Source organism: Cygnus olor, chromosome 3 (genome assembly GCF_009769625.2).
Source record: "Cygnus olor isolate bCygOlo1 chromosome 3, bCygOlo1.pri.v2, whole genome shotgun sequence".
In the NCBI taxonomy this organism is placed as follows: Eukaryota; Metazoa; Chordata; class Aves; order Anseriformes; family Anatidae; genus Cygnus; species Cygnus olor.
Genome location: NC_049171.1, coordinates 57,415,976 through 57,434,230, shown reverse-complemented (window position 1 = coordinate 57,434,230; position 18,255 = coordinate 57,415,976). Strand labels below are relative to the sequence as shown.

Here is an 18,255-nt window from a genome sequence, read left to right as displayed (position 1 = left end):
TCTACTGATGTATATTGTCAGTCACTTCCAGGTGGGTTTGGCTAGTTTTGCAAGTAACGAAAGAAATAGGTACAAACTCCATTTGTTTGATTTTACTGTCCTTTTTAGCTCGTGCATTCAAAGTTATTTTAGACTTGTACTTTCATTGTTGAATTGTCTGATGAAAGTGAGTTAATTACACCAGTGAAATGATACCTTAAAATTTTCCTTTTCTCCCTTCTCTCCTCTGACCCTGCGAAGGCAGGACCCTCTTAGGGAATGATACTTGATCATCATTCTAAAGTACATAACATTTCTAAGCTCCTCTACTATTCTGTATTCAAAATAGGTGTGAAATTAACCCATTTAATGAACCTTTAATGTTTGGTAATTTTTCCTCATGGTAGTTTAATTGGTTGTCTGTTGTGTATTTTGTAGGTGGGTCCTCCCCCCCCCCCCCCCCGGGAAAGTGGGCCAATTTTTTTTTAATCTCAGCTTTAGTCAGGGTCTCTTGTGACAAGCACAGATTGTACACCTGAGGTAACTTAGTCCATCTAGTGAACCAGGGCTATTCGTATAAGCAAGCCAGGAGCAGTCATACCAACACTGACACGTTCACACGTACATAAACACACCTCAGTTAGCATGGTCGGACTGAAAACTGATCAGTTTTAATCATCTGCTGTAGTGCACATGTTCACTGATCCATTATGTAGTATCCCTTTTGGTGCCCGAATTGACCACAAACTTATTACACAGAAACATCAATAAAACAATGGTTTCTGCATCTTCTTTGTTTTCTAAAGCCTCATGCACTGCCATAGATACCTAAATCTGATTAAATGCAGCATTATTTTTTATTTTAAGATGGAGTACTAAGCTGTTTTTTCATGTGCTTGAGATGTTTTAGGCTTCTCCTCATCATTTTGTATGAATTGGTTTGAAGTTTTGCTGAATGAAGCTCTTAACAGCTCTTACAGAGTTTTACTGGAGTAATCAAACCAACTAAGAAAAGGGATACTGCATCTTTAACAAGCAATGCCATTTTTTGTTTTGTTTTGTTTTTTAGTCATTGTTGAACTATTTCCAAATGTATTTCATTTCCTTCCATTTGTTACCTTCCATATTTTTAATGCTTAGCATGAATACATCAGCATTTCCAATTGTAAGAGTTTAAAATATAAAGTGTATGTTTGTATTCAGGAAATGTGTGGTATATGTCAGTACACACATACCTGTTGTAAAATGTCATTCTCTAAAATGTGTGTACTTGTATAGCTACATATAACGTATACAAACATACATGTATACACCTGTGTACCAAAAAAGATGTTAAAATGAATTACGTGAAATTTCTGATTAAATGTATTTATTAATGCGATCTTTATTTTTTGTAACTGAAAAGTAAAAAGCATATTTTCTGCACAAGATTTGTACACAGCTGTTCACTTGTCATGACATTTAGGTGATGATCGTTGTATTATGCTGAACTGCATGTTGAAAGTACACAATCCATTTAATTTTCAATTTTTTTGGCAATAAATAAAATCTCAGCATGTAATTTTCTCAAGTGATCTTTCTAAAAAAACAATCATTTTTATATGCTAATGTATTTTTTTTTAATTGCATGGCAAAGTAAGGCTAGTTTGTGCATGAGCAAGTTGAAATGCTAACCAAAGAAACATGAATTTTTCAATTTTTTTTTAAACGCACATTTCTCTGCTTTATTGAATGTGACAGAGTCACGCTTTTCATTCACCATTGCTTCTCTTTTTCCACTGTCTGTGATTTGCTTGCCAGGAGGAGCTACTATTCTTACTCCTACTATCTGTAAGTAGAATACGGGTGACTTACTATTTTACATGTTTTAAAGATGCAGTATCCCTTTTAAAAAAAAAAAAAAAAGGAAAAGTCTTTGTAATTTGTCTCAAGTTTTATTGATAATTATTTCTCCTTATTCTCAGGCTTGAAAAATTGCTTATTTCATTGTTTCTCTATTCTTACTCTGGTTTGTTTTTATTGATTTTTTTTTAAAGGGATATTGTATTTCTAACTGTATATTGACACTTGCTTTTTGCTACAGTTTTTCTCATAACTATCATTTTAGTTTATTGTAATCATAATTTAATTTGCATTATGGTTCACATTGACACATCACACTAAGAAAAAAATCTGCTTTCCCATTTCCTAGCTAGAGACCCGTGCTTGTAAATCACAGATTGCTTTCTCAGCGCATCAGGTCAGAAGTGGCTGATGCAGCACCTACCCTCCACAGATGCCCAGATGCCAGACCTCTACAAACAGGTTGCTGCCCTACCAGTGCTAGGAATGTTTCGGATTTTTATTTATTTATTTATTTTTAACAGAAATATATTTTGTGAAGAGGTCTGTACCTGTTGATTTGATTGTCAGGTGCTTTACAGACACATTTTAAAGTGTGGATCTTACTGTATGATGCTGGTTTGCCTAAGGTTTTGCTTCACTGAAGCGGAATTGGCATTTTTCTATGTGGTGGTGCCCAAGTGAGTTTGTGAGGGCTGCAGCGGTTTGGGCTGTGACTGAGCAAAGCAGTTGTACACATTCTTGATTTTAAAGAAATGCATAAAGCCCTTGACTTCAGTGAAGGATCTAAGAGTGCACTCGAGTCCTTTGATGAACTGGTGGTGTCTGATAGTGACGCTCTTCCACATTTTTAAGCAGATTAGTGGACTTCTTTAAACAAACTTGAAAATTAAAAAAACTAAGCTGGCTTAGCTAACTGCCATTCTCCGGTTTATTGTGACAAATTCTAATTTCCTTGTTAAATAACAATTGCTTCAGCCAGAGATAATTAACTGCAGAGTTTCACACTAGGATGGACGGAGTGCTTCTCCCCTCCAGCTCCCACCGCACCGCCCACCTGGACAGGGTCAGGCCATGGGGTCCCTCAGCTCGGAAGGAGAACCCCTCACACTTCTGCCAGCCTCGAGTGCTACATAATGATTTGCCTAACTGGCATCAAGCATCGATTACGTATGCCTTTAGCCGAATGAAGGAAAAAAAAGAAAAGGAGAAAAAGTCAAGCCTGCAGGGAGTCGGGAGCTGTTAAACAATAAAACTGTCCTCACATTGAGCAGCAGTGCTAGAACACAATGGGCCTTTTTAGAATTTGAAACAGAGCATAAGAATTAGAAACCTAGCTACTGTAATAAGCTAATAACTTGAAAGCTTAATAGCTGTTGATTTATTTAGCGTAGCTAGCAAGTTTTGTTACAAAGCGATGCTTCAAAGAAGAGCTTAATACAGTCGACAGATGAGATGTAATAGTCTTTTTGTTCCATTCCTGAGGTGGCTTTAGAAAAATACAGTCTTCAGTGTAGGGTGGATATCTGAAAGGCTTTGAAACTTAAAAAAAAAAAAAAAAAAAAAGTCTGAACTAGAAATGCCAGTTTTGTGAAAGCTTTGATAGCATTGGGAACCGGTTATAAAGCTCAAGCAGTTTCACTTCTGGAAGTTCTGATGAAATTCATTTAAAATATTTGTTCAACCAGAGTGTTGTTGAAACTAACTTTTCTTAAGTAAATATGAATGTTGGGAGTAAACATTGAAAATAACACATTTCAGGGGAGGCATCCAGCTGTCACTGGTTTGTATTTTGCTTTTTTGTTGTTGTTGTTGGGTGTTTTTTTGTTTGTTTGTTTGCTTTTTACTTTTCACTGAACAACTAAAATATACAGAATTCTCATGTACACCACAAGGATTTGATGAAAAATGATAGGCTTAGTTACTACCTTTGGGATTTTGGTTGCACAAAAGAAGAGTTGCAAAAAACAACCATCATACTGTGAAAGGAAAAAGAAAAAATAGGAAGAAATAAAAGCACAAGGAGATGAGTCTGATTAGTGGAAGAACTTCGTTATTCTTGGGTGTGCTTTGTCCGTCTGTAGTCTACTTTGTAGCCCTTTATTCTGAACTAAGATTCTTGAGAAATAGTTCTCCAACACTGGAGAAGAAAATATACAAAACATCAAGTGCTCCCTCGCCTAGAGAATGGTATAGGTCATTTCTGGTGGATGTTCCCAGGGCTTAACATGTACATGGATTGATAGTTTCCGCTAATGTTCTTTTTGTCTACTAATACTAGAACGCAGCACAGAATCCTAAAGTTATCAGAGAATACAGCATACAGCCCTTTTGTTTAGAGAAATGTAAGATTAGTGCTGTACAAGCACTTACCCAGGTATCTCACCGTACTTCATGTAGAAAAGACTCATGGAATTAAGCTGTGTTTTAAACATATTTTTGAGAATACAGTATTTTCAGTGATGATTGTGTCTCTCCCATGTAGTGTCAGATTTATCCGAATAAACAAGTTGGCTATCTGCTACATTACAATTAAGAGCTTCAGATGAAAACTGAAAGAAAATATTGAGATTACAGAACAGTCTGATGTATGGTACAGATTCCTGAAGAACCAAGGTTCACTGCTTTGCATACTTTGTACTACTTGAGGTTGTGCTTTAAGAATATTGTCTTAAAGTGATAATTAAAATATAGTCTGCTTCCATCTGACTTCTGAGGACAGTGAAAGCTACTTCAGTTCTTCATCAAAAGGAAAGAACTGAGAGATATCACCTGAGTGTGCACTTCAAGGGCACTGGCTGTTAATTTGGGGGGTTAGTTGTACAAACTGGGTTTTGCTAACAGCTTTGCTGTGATACTGAGTATAAGGCTGTTAGTATCAAAATGTAAGCTATCCCCAAACTGCATGCAGAATGGTGAGGAGCTTTTTGTTTGTTTTTTAAATAACAAAAGTTCAGTGTCAGGAGCAAAGATAGCATGGTATCATGTCGTATGTTGCGTACCAAATGGGAGGAACAACTTCTTACATAAAAGGTAATGTGAATCTATATTAAAGAATTATGTTTCTTTTGTTATTTCATGGTTGTGTGTTTGTTTTTTTTTTAAACTAACAAAGTAATTCAGAAGGTTAAATGATTTCTTCTTAATAAGGAAACCAAGGGGACTGATTTATCCATTTATAAAATCAAAACACATTTAAATGGAGATGGTTGATAAAACTGAATGCACAGATGCTTCTTATTTTTCATTTCAGTTAAAATGTAATTATATTCTCTAATTTGTTTATATTAGTGTAATTACTCTGCAGGAAAAAGATATTATCAGGGTACAGAAGTTAGAACTTCAATTACAGCATTCGTGTGTGTACAGAAAACATACTGTCATAACTCTTATAGCAGGGTGCATAGTTTTATCGATTTCATGCTGGAAAAGGTGTACACAGGAAAACCAGCCAAACTTTTCAGTCATTTGGATTATAGATATTTATTATTGTAGACACCAGTGTTCATCAAACATTAAGGTGCTTGGGGTTTTTTCTTTTGGCTGGGCAGCAAACTCGCAAAGAAGCGCAAGGATGCCATGGGGACCACCCGACAGGAGATGACGCACATGGTGAATGCAATGGACAGAAGTTATGCTGACCAGAGCACCCTGCATGCAGAGGATCCCCTTTCTATCACATTTATGGATTCTCATAACTTCAGCCCCAGATGTAAGTACAACAGTCAGAGATATTTCAGAGAGTAGGTTTCCATGTAAGGAACATGGAAAACAGTTCTACTTTTTTATGAAAACGATTCTAAGCTCCAGGTTTGCTAGAAGGACACGTAAACACAAAGGTTGAATAGATATATTTGTACGTTATCCTTAGTTGTATATGGACAATTATTTAAATATTTTTATGTACTTTCAGTATGCACTGTTGTTCTGGGGAAAAAAATACATTTCAGAAATGTCTCAAATTCTGAAACAGTTTTCCTTCATGAGGATATTTAATACCAACATGTTAAATATTACTGCATAACACCATGTCTGTAATGAATAATAATCTGAGGTCCAAATTAATTTCTTTCTTTTGGCAGTAAGAATATTATAACAGAAGGAAACATTGACAATTTTCATTGCTGTTTGTGAAGTTTAGGAACAAGCTTGTTAATATACCCACAGATTTGCTCTGTATTTGTATTTCTTTATTGTAGTTTTGCCAGATGTCTGGTTTTGACAAAGTTTGGCAGTTTGGGTTTCTGACTGTTAAGTGTCTGGGTTGTAGCTACCACTGAAAGTCCCGCCTGCCTGCCTTCCAGCATCTGCTGTATGGCTTACACCAAAGGGAGATACTCCACTGACTACATCTGTAAACTAGTTCTGCCATAGAGCTGGCAGTAACCTGACCTCGCGGCACCATGGACTTCTGGGCTTGGCTTTAAACAGTTCTGAGCAGTCTGAGCTGCTTCTGAACTTTCTGTCTTTTGGGCATGGCACCCCTTCTCCTGTCTCCCTTCTCCTGCCTCCCGTACTGCTTATGATGCTTCTGCAAAATGCATCCCTTAAGGCTGTTAAATTCTTTCCTGATTGTTTTAAGGAAAATGGAGTTTGGAGGAGGGTTATGGCTCAGTTTATTGAAGCTTACCAAACTGCAGAACTGCAGAGTGCTAACATTTAAAGCGTCTTATAACCAATTAAAAATGGTAGGTTAGTGAGTTTTTGTGCACAGTTTTAGCTAGACCTGTTTGAAAATTCCCCAAAGTTTGATGTCTTATTGGCACTGAAATTCACGGAGACAGCTTTACAGTTTGATTTGGACTAAGTTATTGTGGATCCCAGGCAAAGTATCCATCAGGAATCTACATGGCTATTAGTGAGCTGGGGCTGCCAGGCACTTGGGCAGCCTTCCGCATGGACCAACCTGAAGCCAAGAGCCCCCAAGCCCCAGCCACTGCAGCTGTCCTGGCTGGTTGGCAAACGAGTTTGGCACCACTGTTTTCCAGCTTCCTGGGTACGTGATTTTTGGGGTGTTGGAGGATTCAGTTCTCCTGACCATCATCTGTTCTGGGGCAATGAACTGTTCAGGTTTCCAGGGTTTCAGCTCTGGGACAAACTATTAGACAGATTGCTTCAGAATTTGAACTCCATTTTGTCACAGAGCTGTTGATATTTTAATTTTTTGTTCCACATTGGAACAAAACCAAATTCTGGATTCTGCCATTCCTTTCTGAAACAACTTATTTGTCTCTGCACAGTTCTAGTTATAATAGCAAATGATAAAATTCTGTGCATTTTATTCAAACATTTACGTCTGTGTATCTGTGGTTTTCCTATATTCATTAAGGGCAGTATCTTTATTATAGCACATTAAAAAAAAAAGCTATTAACTGTAAATATGCATTTTTTTAAATTACTTGGAAGACTTTAAAGAAATACCATTTTATTTTGAGATGAGCTATTCAAGCATTACATGAGTGAACGGGTTTAAAAGGAAAGGACCTGATTCTATGAATACAAACCTTTATTGTGAAGAAAGAACAATAGTGAAGGAGGAGCCTTTTCAGAAACTAAATTGCATGTAATGCCTTCTTTATTTCATTTCAGTAAGATCTCTTTGCCTTTATCATTACATTTCTGAAGTCCAAAATCACTGCCTTTCATTTCTCTTTTATTCAGGATGCATTCTGGAACTCTGTATTCATTCTGTTTTTTCTGTTGTACCAAAATTAATAGGATTTAGTTATCACTTGGATTTTTTTCTCTTTAAGTATGTTGTTTTTATTCTTAAAAATACACAAATTGAGGGTAATGTATTTCTTCATGAGCTTTGTTTTCCTACAGTGCCCAATGATCCACTTGTGCCGACAGCTGTGTTAGGTGAGGACCGTAGTCCTTCATTATCCATTCCTGCATGAGTTTCCTCTCCTTGCATGGTTGAACATTGAAACAGCGTGTTTAATGTAAAAGATAGCTATGCTGTTGTCACAAAATAACTCTACACTCAGTTTATCAATTTAGAATTAAACTGGCACTGCTTTTAGAATAAAAAATGTTTTATGTTCTCATTAAGTAGTTATTCGTAGTCAGTGCTAACTGAAGAATAAATGAGTAAATAGGTAAATCGAAAATACTGAAACTTTTCTCCCTAGAACATTGAAATGGAGTTCAGATGAGCTAACATGTGAAACTAGAATTCTCTTAATAGATACATGAAAAAAAATAAATCTGTATTAGTATTACTTGGCACCCAAAGCTTAATTTTCTACCTGTTTAATAAAATGAAAAATATAAAAGGGAAAAACATCTATAAAATCCAAGAGAAACTATTTCATGCATTGGTTCTGTACAAATATCCTTGTATTGCTATATTAATTACATGTTTCAATTGACCTTAATTAGTATGCTTCTCAACTTTGTGATTACTTCAAAAAGAACAACAGATGTTGGGAGTGGCCAGGCTGTTTATTTCTGTGCCAAATCTAACAGTGTAAGCATTTCTTTTAAGTGTTGAGTTTAAAAACAAAATGCAAAAATAAAAGTATAATTTGTACCCAGATTTTTAGTATGATAAATACAGTGTGCAATATTGAGTTTCAGTCAGTTGCTGAGGTTATTTTAGGATAAAAGACAAATACCAGGAAGTGGACATGAATATAAACTGAGGTCGAAAGTTAGATTCCTAGAAGTGAAGTTTAAAGGGATGTGGAAACAATTTAATCCCTCCTCTGTTTTGAGATGGTTTAGTGTAATCACAATCTAGACTGTTTCTGGAAATTGATTGTGTTATTTGTTTTAAAAATTTAGGACCAAAGCTCTGTTTTCTGACTGAGTACTAGTTACTATTAACTGAGTATTATTACTAATCACTCCTAGTTTTTCCCACTCCTAGTTTTTAGTTGTCTAGACTAAATCTTCATTGCTGGAAATTTACCCGTTTCCTTTTGAGAGACTCAAAAAATACAGAGAACTGACATACTCCTGTCCTTGTAAAACAGTGTTTTATCCATTAAAAGGGTCATACATTCTCTGTAGTCTCTCTTCCAGTTGAGTTAAACGCAGTTCTTTCACTCTTTATCTTGTAGTTGATGTTTTCTAAAAATTTTTGTCATTCTTTTCCTCTGAACACTTTCCAACCCATAGCTTGAATTTTTAAATTGTGGTGCCCCAAATCAGGTACAGCTCTTAGGAGGTGTCTCAATACTGAGTAGAGTGGAATAGGTACCCCTACATCCTGTTTACAGTGTCCCTGCTACCTGAACCATGTGTTGTCTTGTGCTCATGTAGTTGACTTGTATTGAGTTATCCTCTAAAATCCCAACTATCATTACCCAGTCCACGAGTCAATTTTGTAGCTTTATATTGTCTTCCCTTTTCCATACACCGTATGTTTCATTCTTTGTTTAATCACCGTGTTGTTTTTCGCATGTGTCCCAAATAATCAAGATAACTGTGAAATTTGATCCTGTACTTGCAAACTGCTTGTGCCCTCTGCCCATATAATCAGGGCATTTTCTATCCCATTGTGCAAGTTGTAGGTAAAGATATTGATAAAGGAAGAACCTTTGCAGATCTTCATTTCAGTTGTCTTCTGAGACTGACAGCAAATCATTATTTACTACTTTGTGAGTGGTCTTTGGTCTTTGTCAAGGTGGTGTGTATTCACCATGTGGGAGATTTATCAAGCCATATTCTGCCCATTTCTTTTTGGTAATGTTGCAAATGACATTCTCATTAATATAATAACAGTAAAGCATAGTTAGAAAGTTTATGACCATCAGAGCTGTTAGATGCTTGAGTTTTCCACTTTAGACCCAAGGAAACCTAACCAGGTGGTTTAAGAGGTTTGTGAGGAGGGGTGAAATGTCACAGATGCCTGAAAGAGCAATGGGTTAGACTCAGTGATCCTGAATACTTACTAAAATTACATCAATGGATTTACAGTTTATTTAAAAACAAGTCTGTTCTTGTAAGGCCTTTCATATCCTTTAGCTTCATTTCAGGCTCACACAAGTTACATAGATACGGTCTGGTGATACTGGACAAGCTATTCCTAACAGTTCATTTGGGCTTTGAGCACATGGCAAAGGCCAATCTGCTGCCACTGTGTTGTGGTAGGTAACCAGACATAGGCAGCTGTGAATAGCAAGGACAAGGGATTAACTGAAGAACAGAGTAACAGTCCTGTCTGTGTTTCCATCTACTGGTAATGGTGTTTTGGGCATGAGAGTCTCTTGCTACAAGCAAAATGATGCTAGTTGGAAGAGGTAATATCATTCATTACAGGGACTGAAACAGTGAAAAGAGGTAGACAGGCTTCTGGGCACACCATGTAGAAGGGGTTGAGTAGCCGAGATCATTTGGCATGCTTCTTCTCCACATAACCCTTACTTGGCCCAATATCACAACACAGTTTTCCTCTGCTTTATTTAGAGATGAGCAAAATTGTATGGGCTCTAAATTATAGAAAAATTTATTTTGTGTGAAGCTGTTTTCATTCTATAGCTGTACTAGATGTCTTTTTCTTCATCTGTATCTTATTAATGCCACACTGCATTCTTTGTACATTAGCACTAAGTTAGTATGACAATTTTGCTTTTCTCAAGTCCCTATCGTTATACTGATAGCATAATATGGCCCTTGTGTTTTTAAAACTGCTTTCATTGTTGCCTATTGTGAAGCTTTAACAACTATTAATGTCATCTTCTTTTAGTCATTTTCTAATATAGTCCTGAAATAAATTTCTTATGTTCTGTTCACTCATTGTTTTTTGCTGCTTCAATGGGTTAAAGTGCCTATTACTGGTAAGTATACAGCAAGGAATGGGGGAAACTCAAAATCCTGAGGTGGTTTGAAATGTGTATCATTTAATATGTGTGACACTACAATAAAGAGTGACTGCCGCATGTCACTCACATTATTGAGCAGTTTAGTGAGGCATAAATGTACTGAAATTAGCAACTTGTGTGACAGTTCAAAGAATCGGGTTTCTTACTAGGAGATCTCATTGCGGAAGGCATTAACAGGTTTTGCACTGGCAGAATTGTAGCAAATCCAACCCTTGGGAAGTCCATCTGTCCTTCCGTGTCCCTCCCCCCCCCCCTTTTTTTTTTCTTCCTAGAGGTTTAATTCCTGAATCCTTTGCAAGGGAAATGGTAGACTGATTGCAAAGAAACACATGAGTGGTCAGGCACCCACTGCTCGGTTCTGTTGCTACACTCCTAATGATTTCAATCATAATTTTTCTTCTTCTGTAAATTCACTTAAATTGCTGATTGCTAATTTAAAAAAAAATGTTTCACAGAAGAGACTGACTAAATGTCATTTCCTCGAGTTTTGGTGTTTGGTTTTGATAAAAGAAACACAGGACAATGAAGGAGACTATTTATACAGAGTAAAAATTACAGCTCAAATCAACATACCCCCAGTTTTATTTCTCTACTAAAATATCTGAGTGAAAATGACCACTCTGAAGTGTTGATTCTTCTTCCCAGATGGAGTTGATGTTCTGAAGCTGTAACAGAATTGCTTCAGTTTTTTAGTTGGATCTCAATTTACTGTTTGATGGCTTTAGACAAGTGATGTGCTGATAACACTACAGAGTTATTCTAATTTATTCTTTAAGGTGTAGTATTGTTGATGATACATATTAGTCATTAAAAAAGTTACTTTAGGTGTTAGAGGCTGGAGTTCCCAAGAACATGAATGTCATAAAGTTTTGTAGCTCCAAATAAAATGCCTTTCAGGCATCTCTATTGCAGGATGAAGGATAGCCAACTTCTGTATTTGTTCGCAGTTAAACTCTTTTATGTACTTCCCAGGATTTATGTGCTGGAGAGTAAGTACTTTGCATTCTCAGAAATTAGACGTTTTTGAAGGAAGAGACTGAAAATAGATCTCGATATGTATAGCAGCAGGTGTTATTGCCCCATGGGTACCTAATGCATTGCTTTCTTGTGAACGCAGATGAAAATCACAGTGCAACAGCAGAGTCCAGTCGCCTCCTGGATGTTCCTCGTTACCTGTGTGAAGGCACAGAGTCCCCATACCAGACTGGGCAGCTGCACCCTGCCATCAGAGTGGCTGATTTACTGCAGCATATTAACCTGATGAAGACCTCTGACAGCTATGGATTTAAAGAGGAGTATGAGGTGAGATCTTTGGTGGTTTAACTTGCAAAATATTTTGCTAGCAAAAATCCCTTTGAAAGCTGCAGCCTTTTGTTTGCATTGCATTACAAAAGGGAGCAACTAAATGTCATGGGATTAAGTGGGGGGAAAAAAAAAAAAAGATAAGCAGGCCTAAGATTCCTTGGTATCTAATCCAAAGGTGAAATAGTAAGTGGAGTCCAATGGTTTGAGTCATTACAAGTGCCTGGAAAAAATACTGCATGTATTCTATAGAGCATAAGGAGACAAGCCCAGCTGAATCTTTTTGACATATTGTAAGAATTTCCACCCCTTTGTCACTGCTTCTTAGTTGAAATGCTGTAATTAGTTATGTGAGTTTTCCTAGCCGTCTTCCATGCAGATCTCCTGGATTAGGTTAAAGTAATGATTTAGCCTGACTGGTTTTGCCAGAAGCACAGACTGGAAGCACTCTTATGATTTATTGTAGCATCTCAGTAGGGCAATACTGGGGCTAAACTCCAGCTGAGAAGCAGTAAAGAAGTGCTAAGGGTAGAAACTTCCTGAATTTCTAATTAGACCTGCCTGAGCAAAGGTAAACCAAAAATTCCCAGCACTGGAGGTAGAAGATGAGTACAGATGCATTTTACTTCTGATCGGTGAATCTGTTTGTGATTCTTTGGAATTAGAGTATCAGGCAGTGCACACAGTAAAGATGGGAATGATACTGCCAAGGTCGCATGCAATACAGCTAGGTTTAAAATGAGTTTTCTATGAGTAAGTAATCTCTTCTGACTCAGTTTTCAACCTTCTCTCCTTTCTGCAGCTGTCTCTACTGTAACATAAGAACTGGAATAAATAAATATGTGATTTTTAAAAGAATATTTTTCTCTTTTCCTCTCTTTTACTTAAATACGCTTCGTTACGCTCTGCCTACCTTCAGTGTCGAGGACTGCTGGGGGGAGGGTTGTCCCTGATCCCATATTGGGTGTTGTCCTGCTTACTACTTTCTCTATTGCTATACGTAACATCTTTGCCCTGGCTTGGGCTTCTGCGTGTGTGTTAAAGTTTTGTTTCCGTGGCTGTTCTGTACTCCCTGGAGCGAACTTGTCCCGCTCAGGATAAAAGAACATCTGGAAGGAAGGAATAGTATAGACCTGCAACAGCTGTAAAATATCCACAGGCTATGAAGAAAAACCCAAGGAAGAACAAAAGCTTCGTCTATCACTACTGAGAGATCAGACTCTTAAGAAGAGTTCGAAAATACAAAATAATTTTGCTAGTGGTTAGAGGGAGGGACATGAGTAAAAGCAACACAACCAGTAAACATTGGCAGAGGAGGCTTCCCGATGGCTCTGTAGGAAGACAAAACACTGTGCTAAGCAATGTGAGGAAAGTAATGTAATGCTGTTGAACACAGGCTATATATTATGGTGTCTTGTAAGAAGGGTGATCAATCTACCTGTGTTATCTCAACTTGCAGTTGTTCATCCATAACAAGGGGGTCTGTGCATGTTTAGCCTCCCAGCTATTCCAGGATTTGAAATCTGGAGTCCCTCAATGACTTGCCCATTGATCCATAAAAGTCACAGGGAGGAAGAGCCTCCCTGCCTCCCTAGATGTATTTCTGTACCATGGTGCCGTCTGGGTGACCAGAGCAGACGAGCAAAGCTGAGCTTACTTTATGGTAGAGAAGTTCTTTTAAACTGTTAGTTTTGGAAATAAATTAATGGTCGGAATGTTTTCTTTCGGAACATTTTTATTTATAGAGTTTCTTTGAGGGGCAGTCAGCTTCTTGGGATGTCGCTAAGAAGGATCAAAACAGAACAAAGAACCGCTATGGAAACATTATAGCATGTGAGTATCAGTGTGCGTGGTTTTAGTGATAGACATAGCTGTGTACTACCTGTGCTGTGCTCTCTCTTGCTTAAAAAATCTCCGGTGGCGTACCTGCATAATACCCCAATTGGAGAAGGATGGCAGTGCCTTTTCCAGGATTTTTGTCCTTCACGGTTCAACTTTCTTTCTTTTATAACTCAGGCTGAATTTCACATTTGCGTCCCTGTTGTACAAGCTGTGGTAAGCATAAATAGCGACAAGCTAGCAGTCATTTGGTTGTTAATTCTGCAGTAGTTTTCTCCAGTCATAATTTATTTCAAGTAATTCTGACAGCTTCAAAACTTTTTTGTTTTATGTGGTTTGTAGTTGGTACATCTGAATTGTAGTAGTTTAAAGCTGATGATTAAAAGATGTGATTAATATCTGAGAGTTCTGTCTCTTGTCTTCAGGCATAAAGTTTCAATAGTTTAGATTCATCCTCTGAGGTAATGAAATTTGGTATTGTTTTACAAATGCATGGGAATGAAACTATTGGAGAGGTCCCTGAACCAATAGAGTTACCTTCATCAAATCAAAAGTGTGTTGCTAACAGCTACTTTGTGACTTCCTTATTTTCTTTAATATGTCAATATGAACTTGAACAGGCTGGGGCGGGAATTAAGGAAACAGTAATCATTATTTTTGGATTTCTAGATGTCCATCAGTGGAGCTGGTTTTGAAAGGGACTTTGAGCAAGTAACCTTGATTATTTGTGTCTTTTCACCATGTTACACTGGGATACCTTTCAGCTACAGTTAATGAAGTTTAATGAATGTTTTTGAAGTAATTGGAGACCTCAGAGAAAATGACTCTGTAATTCTGTGTAAACACTTACATTTAAGGGTTGTAAATTGTAAGGTTCTTATGCCAGCTGATTTTGGTTTTCTGGAGGGTTTTCCATAATATTTTGCTTTAAAATCACACTTCAAAAAGGCACCATAAACACTTGGTTTTTACAGATGACCACTCCAGGGTGATTTTGCAACCTGTTGAAGATGATCCATCTTCAGATTACATTAATGCCAACTACATAGATGTGAGTGGACTGCACAGCTTTCTCTCTCAATCTGCTAGCTTCTCTATGTGAAACTTTTGCATGTTATGCCTACAAATTTATTGAAAGCTTTCTTTTATTAAGAACAAAATGTACACTTTCCTTGTTCTACGTCCTAGTACTCACTGACATTGTTGTGCTTTCTTTCACATCTGACTTTGGTTTGGGCTGTAGATTTGGCTGTACAGGGATGTAAGTACCACTATATGTGAATAACAGCATCCTATTGTAAATATTTAATCTAAATATTGTTATTAATTAGTTTGCTCTTCTATTTTTATCATGAGATAACTATGCATGCCTCATCTAATTTCTCATCCGTTCCTGTAAATAATTTCCTTTTGTGTGAATATTTTTGTACATATTTTGAAAAGTTAATTTAGACTTTTAATGTAGCTCTGAATATTTTTAGATAAGTCAGGTGAATCTGTCAGTTAAAGAAAATTTGGTGTTCACTTTTTTGTTTGTTTGTTTTGATGATGATGTTTTTGGCCAATAGCTTTTCTTTTCCCTTCCTCATTTATATGTGAGAAGCTGGATAGTATGCTGTTCTGTAGTAATTTGAAAATGTACCTCTGAAGTAGATGTTTGGAAGTAGATCTGTTTGCCAAAAAGGGAGGAATGATGGCCTCTTGTGTTGTGTTTGTTTGTTTGTTTTTAACAACTGTTTAGACAAACTGAATATTTAGCTGATATTTTTCTTAAGGTGCTACTTTAGGTATTACAAAGCATATACACAAACATACATATATATACATGCGTATTTTAATGCAGTAATCTCCTCACTTCTGCAGAAAACATCTCAAGTTTAAAATTCCATACTTTGATTAAAATATAAATTAAAAAGAAACTGATATGAATAGGAAATTAAAACAATTTCTTCTATGTTTTTTGATTTACAAAGTAAAACTCTAACACTTGAGTAATTAAAGAGTTGTGGTATTCATAATAATTCAAAAGATACTGGAATGGCTAGTACAAGTGTTTTTAAAATACACAGTTTTGGTTACTTTCCTTTATAATTGTACCTTACTAATTTTTCTCATCCACTGTTAGTTGATAAATTATCTAAGACTCTCCAGGGTATACGGCTTTAGCTCCAGGTATATTGCTGTCTTTTTATTTTGATATTTTTATATGGCAGTCTCTGAAGTGTTAGGCCCATGATATTTTGCCTGGGGCTTTAAACAGATAAATTCTCACAGATTTGTAGTAATTCCAGTTCCTTGAGGACTTTTTTTTTTCTTATTTAGAAGTAAATAAGGTCTTGTTATAACCAGACAGGAAGGCAACAAGTTAGAACTGGCCCTCTGCAATTTTAAAGTGACACTTTTACCTTCTTCTGGAAAGCATTATCAAGTGCAAAGCAGGGTAACACAGATTCCACTTCAGTAATTTGAAGCTGGGGCTTGATATCAAGGACTCCGGTAGAATTTTTTTAGTAATTTGATGCAGTCTTGGTCTCATCTGAAGTCAAGAGTAGGATACTCAGAAGTCTTTTCATAAACCCAAGAGAAAAGTGTTCTCAGTCTAGACAGGATAATGAAGTAGTCCATGGGAAAGGATATAAACTCCTTGGGTACAATGAAATCCTTCAGTTTAGTAGCAAGAATTGAGTACTGGGAATCCAAGGGCTCCTGAGCCTTATCTTCTGTAATGCAATACTTGATTCAAGTGGCTTAATAAAACTGTACCTTAACAAATAGGGGACAACAGGGAATGGTTTTAAACTAAAAGAGGGGAGATTTAGATAAGAGGTTAGGAGGAAATTCTTCACTCAGAGGGTGGTAAAGCACTGGAACAGGTTGCCCAGAGAGGCTCTGGATGCCCTGTCCCTGGAGGTGTTCAAGACCAGGTTAGATGAGGCCCTGAGCAACCTGGTCTAGTGGGTGGCATCCCTGCTTATGGCAGGGGGTTGGAACTACATGATCCTTGAGGTCCTTTCCAACCCAAGCCATTCTATGAAATAATTGGAGTTATTCCTTTCACATTTGCACATTGTGAAACTTTGTATTGTCTTCTCACCAGCAATATATATTTTCTTCCTCTTTGTAGCTAATGTTTCTAACATTGGTCAAAATACATTCTCAATGACTTCCTCAAGAGCTGAATCCATTTGTCTTTTAGTTTCTCTGCAGACATTTGCTGTTTAATGCTGTGTGGTACAGCTAGAGTTGGCATATACCCAGCTAAGTGGAAACGTGGTTGTGTAGGGTTGTCTATTTACCTATATATATATATATATATGTATGTGTATATACTCATGTGTATCATGTCCAGTGTAGTACATGCACAGTTTGTGCAGTAGTGCAAAATATCTTGCAGAGGATTCCCTTGCAGTAAGCCTCGATTTTGTGCACATGCCTCACAGTAATTCTCTATTTATAAGAAGGCAAAAGTTGTGTACTTTTTTTTTTCTGTTGAAATTGTTGGGAACACTGATTGAATATTGAGATAATCTGGTGGCAAAGACAATTTTTACTAAATTTTAAATAAATGCTCCATTGTACTCAGCTGGGGAGATAATGTCGAGGGAGGACGAGTTTTTAGGCCCAAGGGACCTGTCTAAAATACTCCTTTCTGGTATACTATGATGTCTGTTTAAGTCAGATGTTGTTATTTTCATTTTATTTGTTGTCATTCAAACCTTTTCAGCATTAACGGTTTTTTTTAGGTTTTGAGCTTCATGCTGCTCTTAAATATTGGTCTTTTCTGAAAAGGTTGTCTAGACATAAGAATTCTGTTGTACATTATGCTTTTATTTTCCCCTCCCTCTTAGTAATATGATACTCAAACTAACTTGTATTGCCATTTTAGGGATATCAGAGACCGAGTCACTACATTGCAACCCAAGGTAAGGATCTGGCCGGTATTAATCAAACCTAATAAATGATCTTTGCGATGTCCAGCAGCATTTTGCTAGAATGAAAGTGGATGAAAATAAAGTATATCCAATATCATGAGTTGTCTTTTTGTGTTATGGTAAATTAACATAGCATTGCTCAGTTGGAATGTGAATAAATGCACAAGTTTCACTAATTTGTCATGTTAATTAGATATTGAGCAGCTCTTTAAGTGGGAAATTCAGCTGATAAAGTCACTAGCTACTACCATGATTTCCATTTATGAAGATGAATAGAGAAAAGAGGCATGTGGACAGAGAAGAGAACAGTTTCAGCCTGCCTTGGGGCATTATTTTTTCTTCCCATGTTGCAATATATTATTTTACTGTTAAGGATTTAGTCCATGATGGAGATGGTAAAGGTAATAATGATAAATTAAACGCTATCTCAGCAAATCTGGGTGAAGTAAGGCCAAAGAGGGACAAAGCCTCTGTAGAAAGAAATGAGAAGAAATGAAGGAAATCCTTCTAGTATAATGCACTGCTAATAA

General features: G+C 36.8%; 1 protein-coding gene across 4 annotated transcripts in view; it reads left to right on the top strand.

Annotated features, from left to right (window-relative positions):
• Positions 1-18,255, top strand: part of PTPRK (protein tyrosine phosphatase receptor type K) — a 418,105-nt gene that overhangs the window by 379,348 nt on the left and 20,502 nt on the right. Inside the window, exons 15-22 of one of the 4 annotated variants that reach the window (XM_040551724.1) lie at positions 5,373-5,533; positions 7,648-7,683; positions 10,596-10,607; positions 11,770-11,954; positions 13,700-13,787; positions 14,768-14,844; positions 15,037-15,054; positions 17,680-17,716. In XM_040551724.1, coding sequence (XP_040407658.1) covers positions 5,373-5,533; positions 7,648-7,683; positions 10,596-10,607; positions 11,770-11,954; positions 13,700-13,787; positions 14,768-14,844; positions 15,037-15,054; positions 17,680-17,716 — 614 coding nt within the window. The remainder of the gene's footprint in view (positions 1-5,372; positions 5,534-7,647; positions 7,684-10,595; positions 10,608-11,769; positions 11,955-13,699; positions 13,788-14,767; positions 14,845-15,036; positions 15,055-17,679; positions 17,717-18,255) is intronic. The other 3 variants (XM_040551725.1, XM_040551726.1, XM_040551727.1) reach the window with 3 other exon arrangements.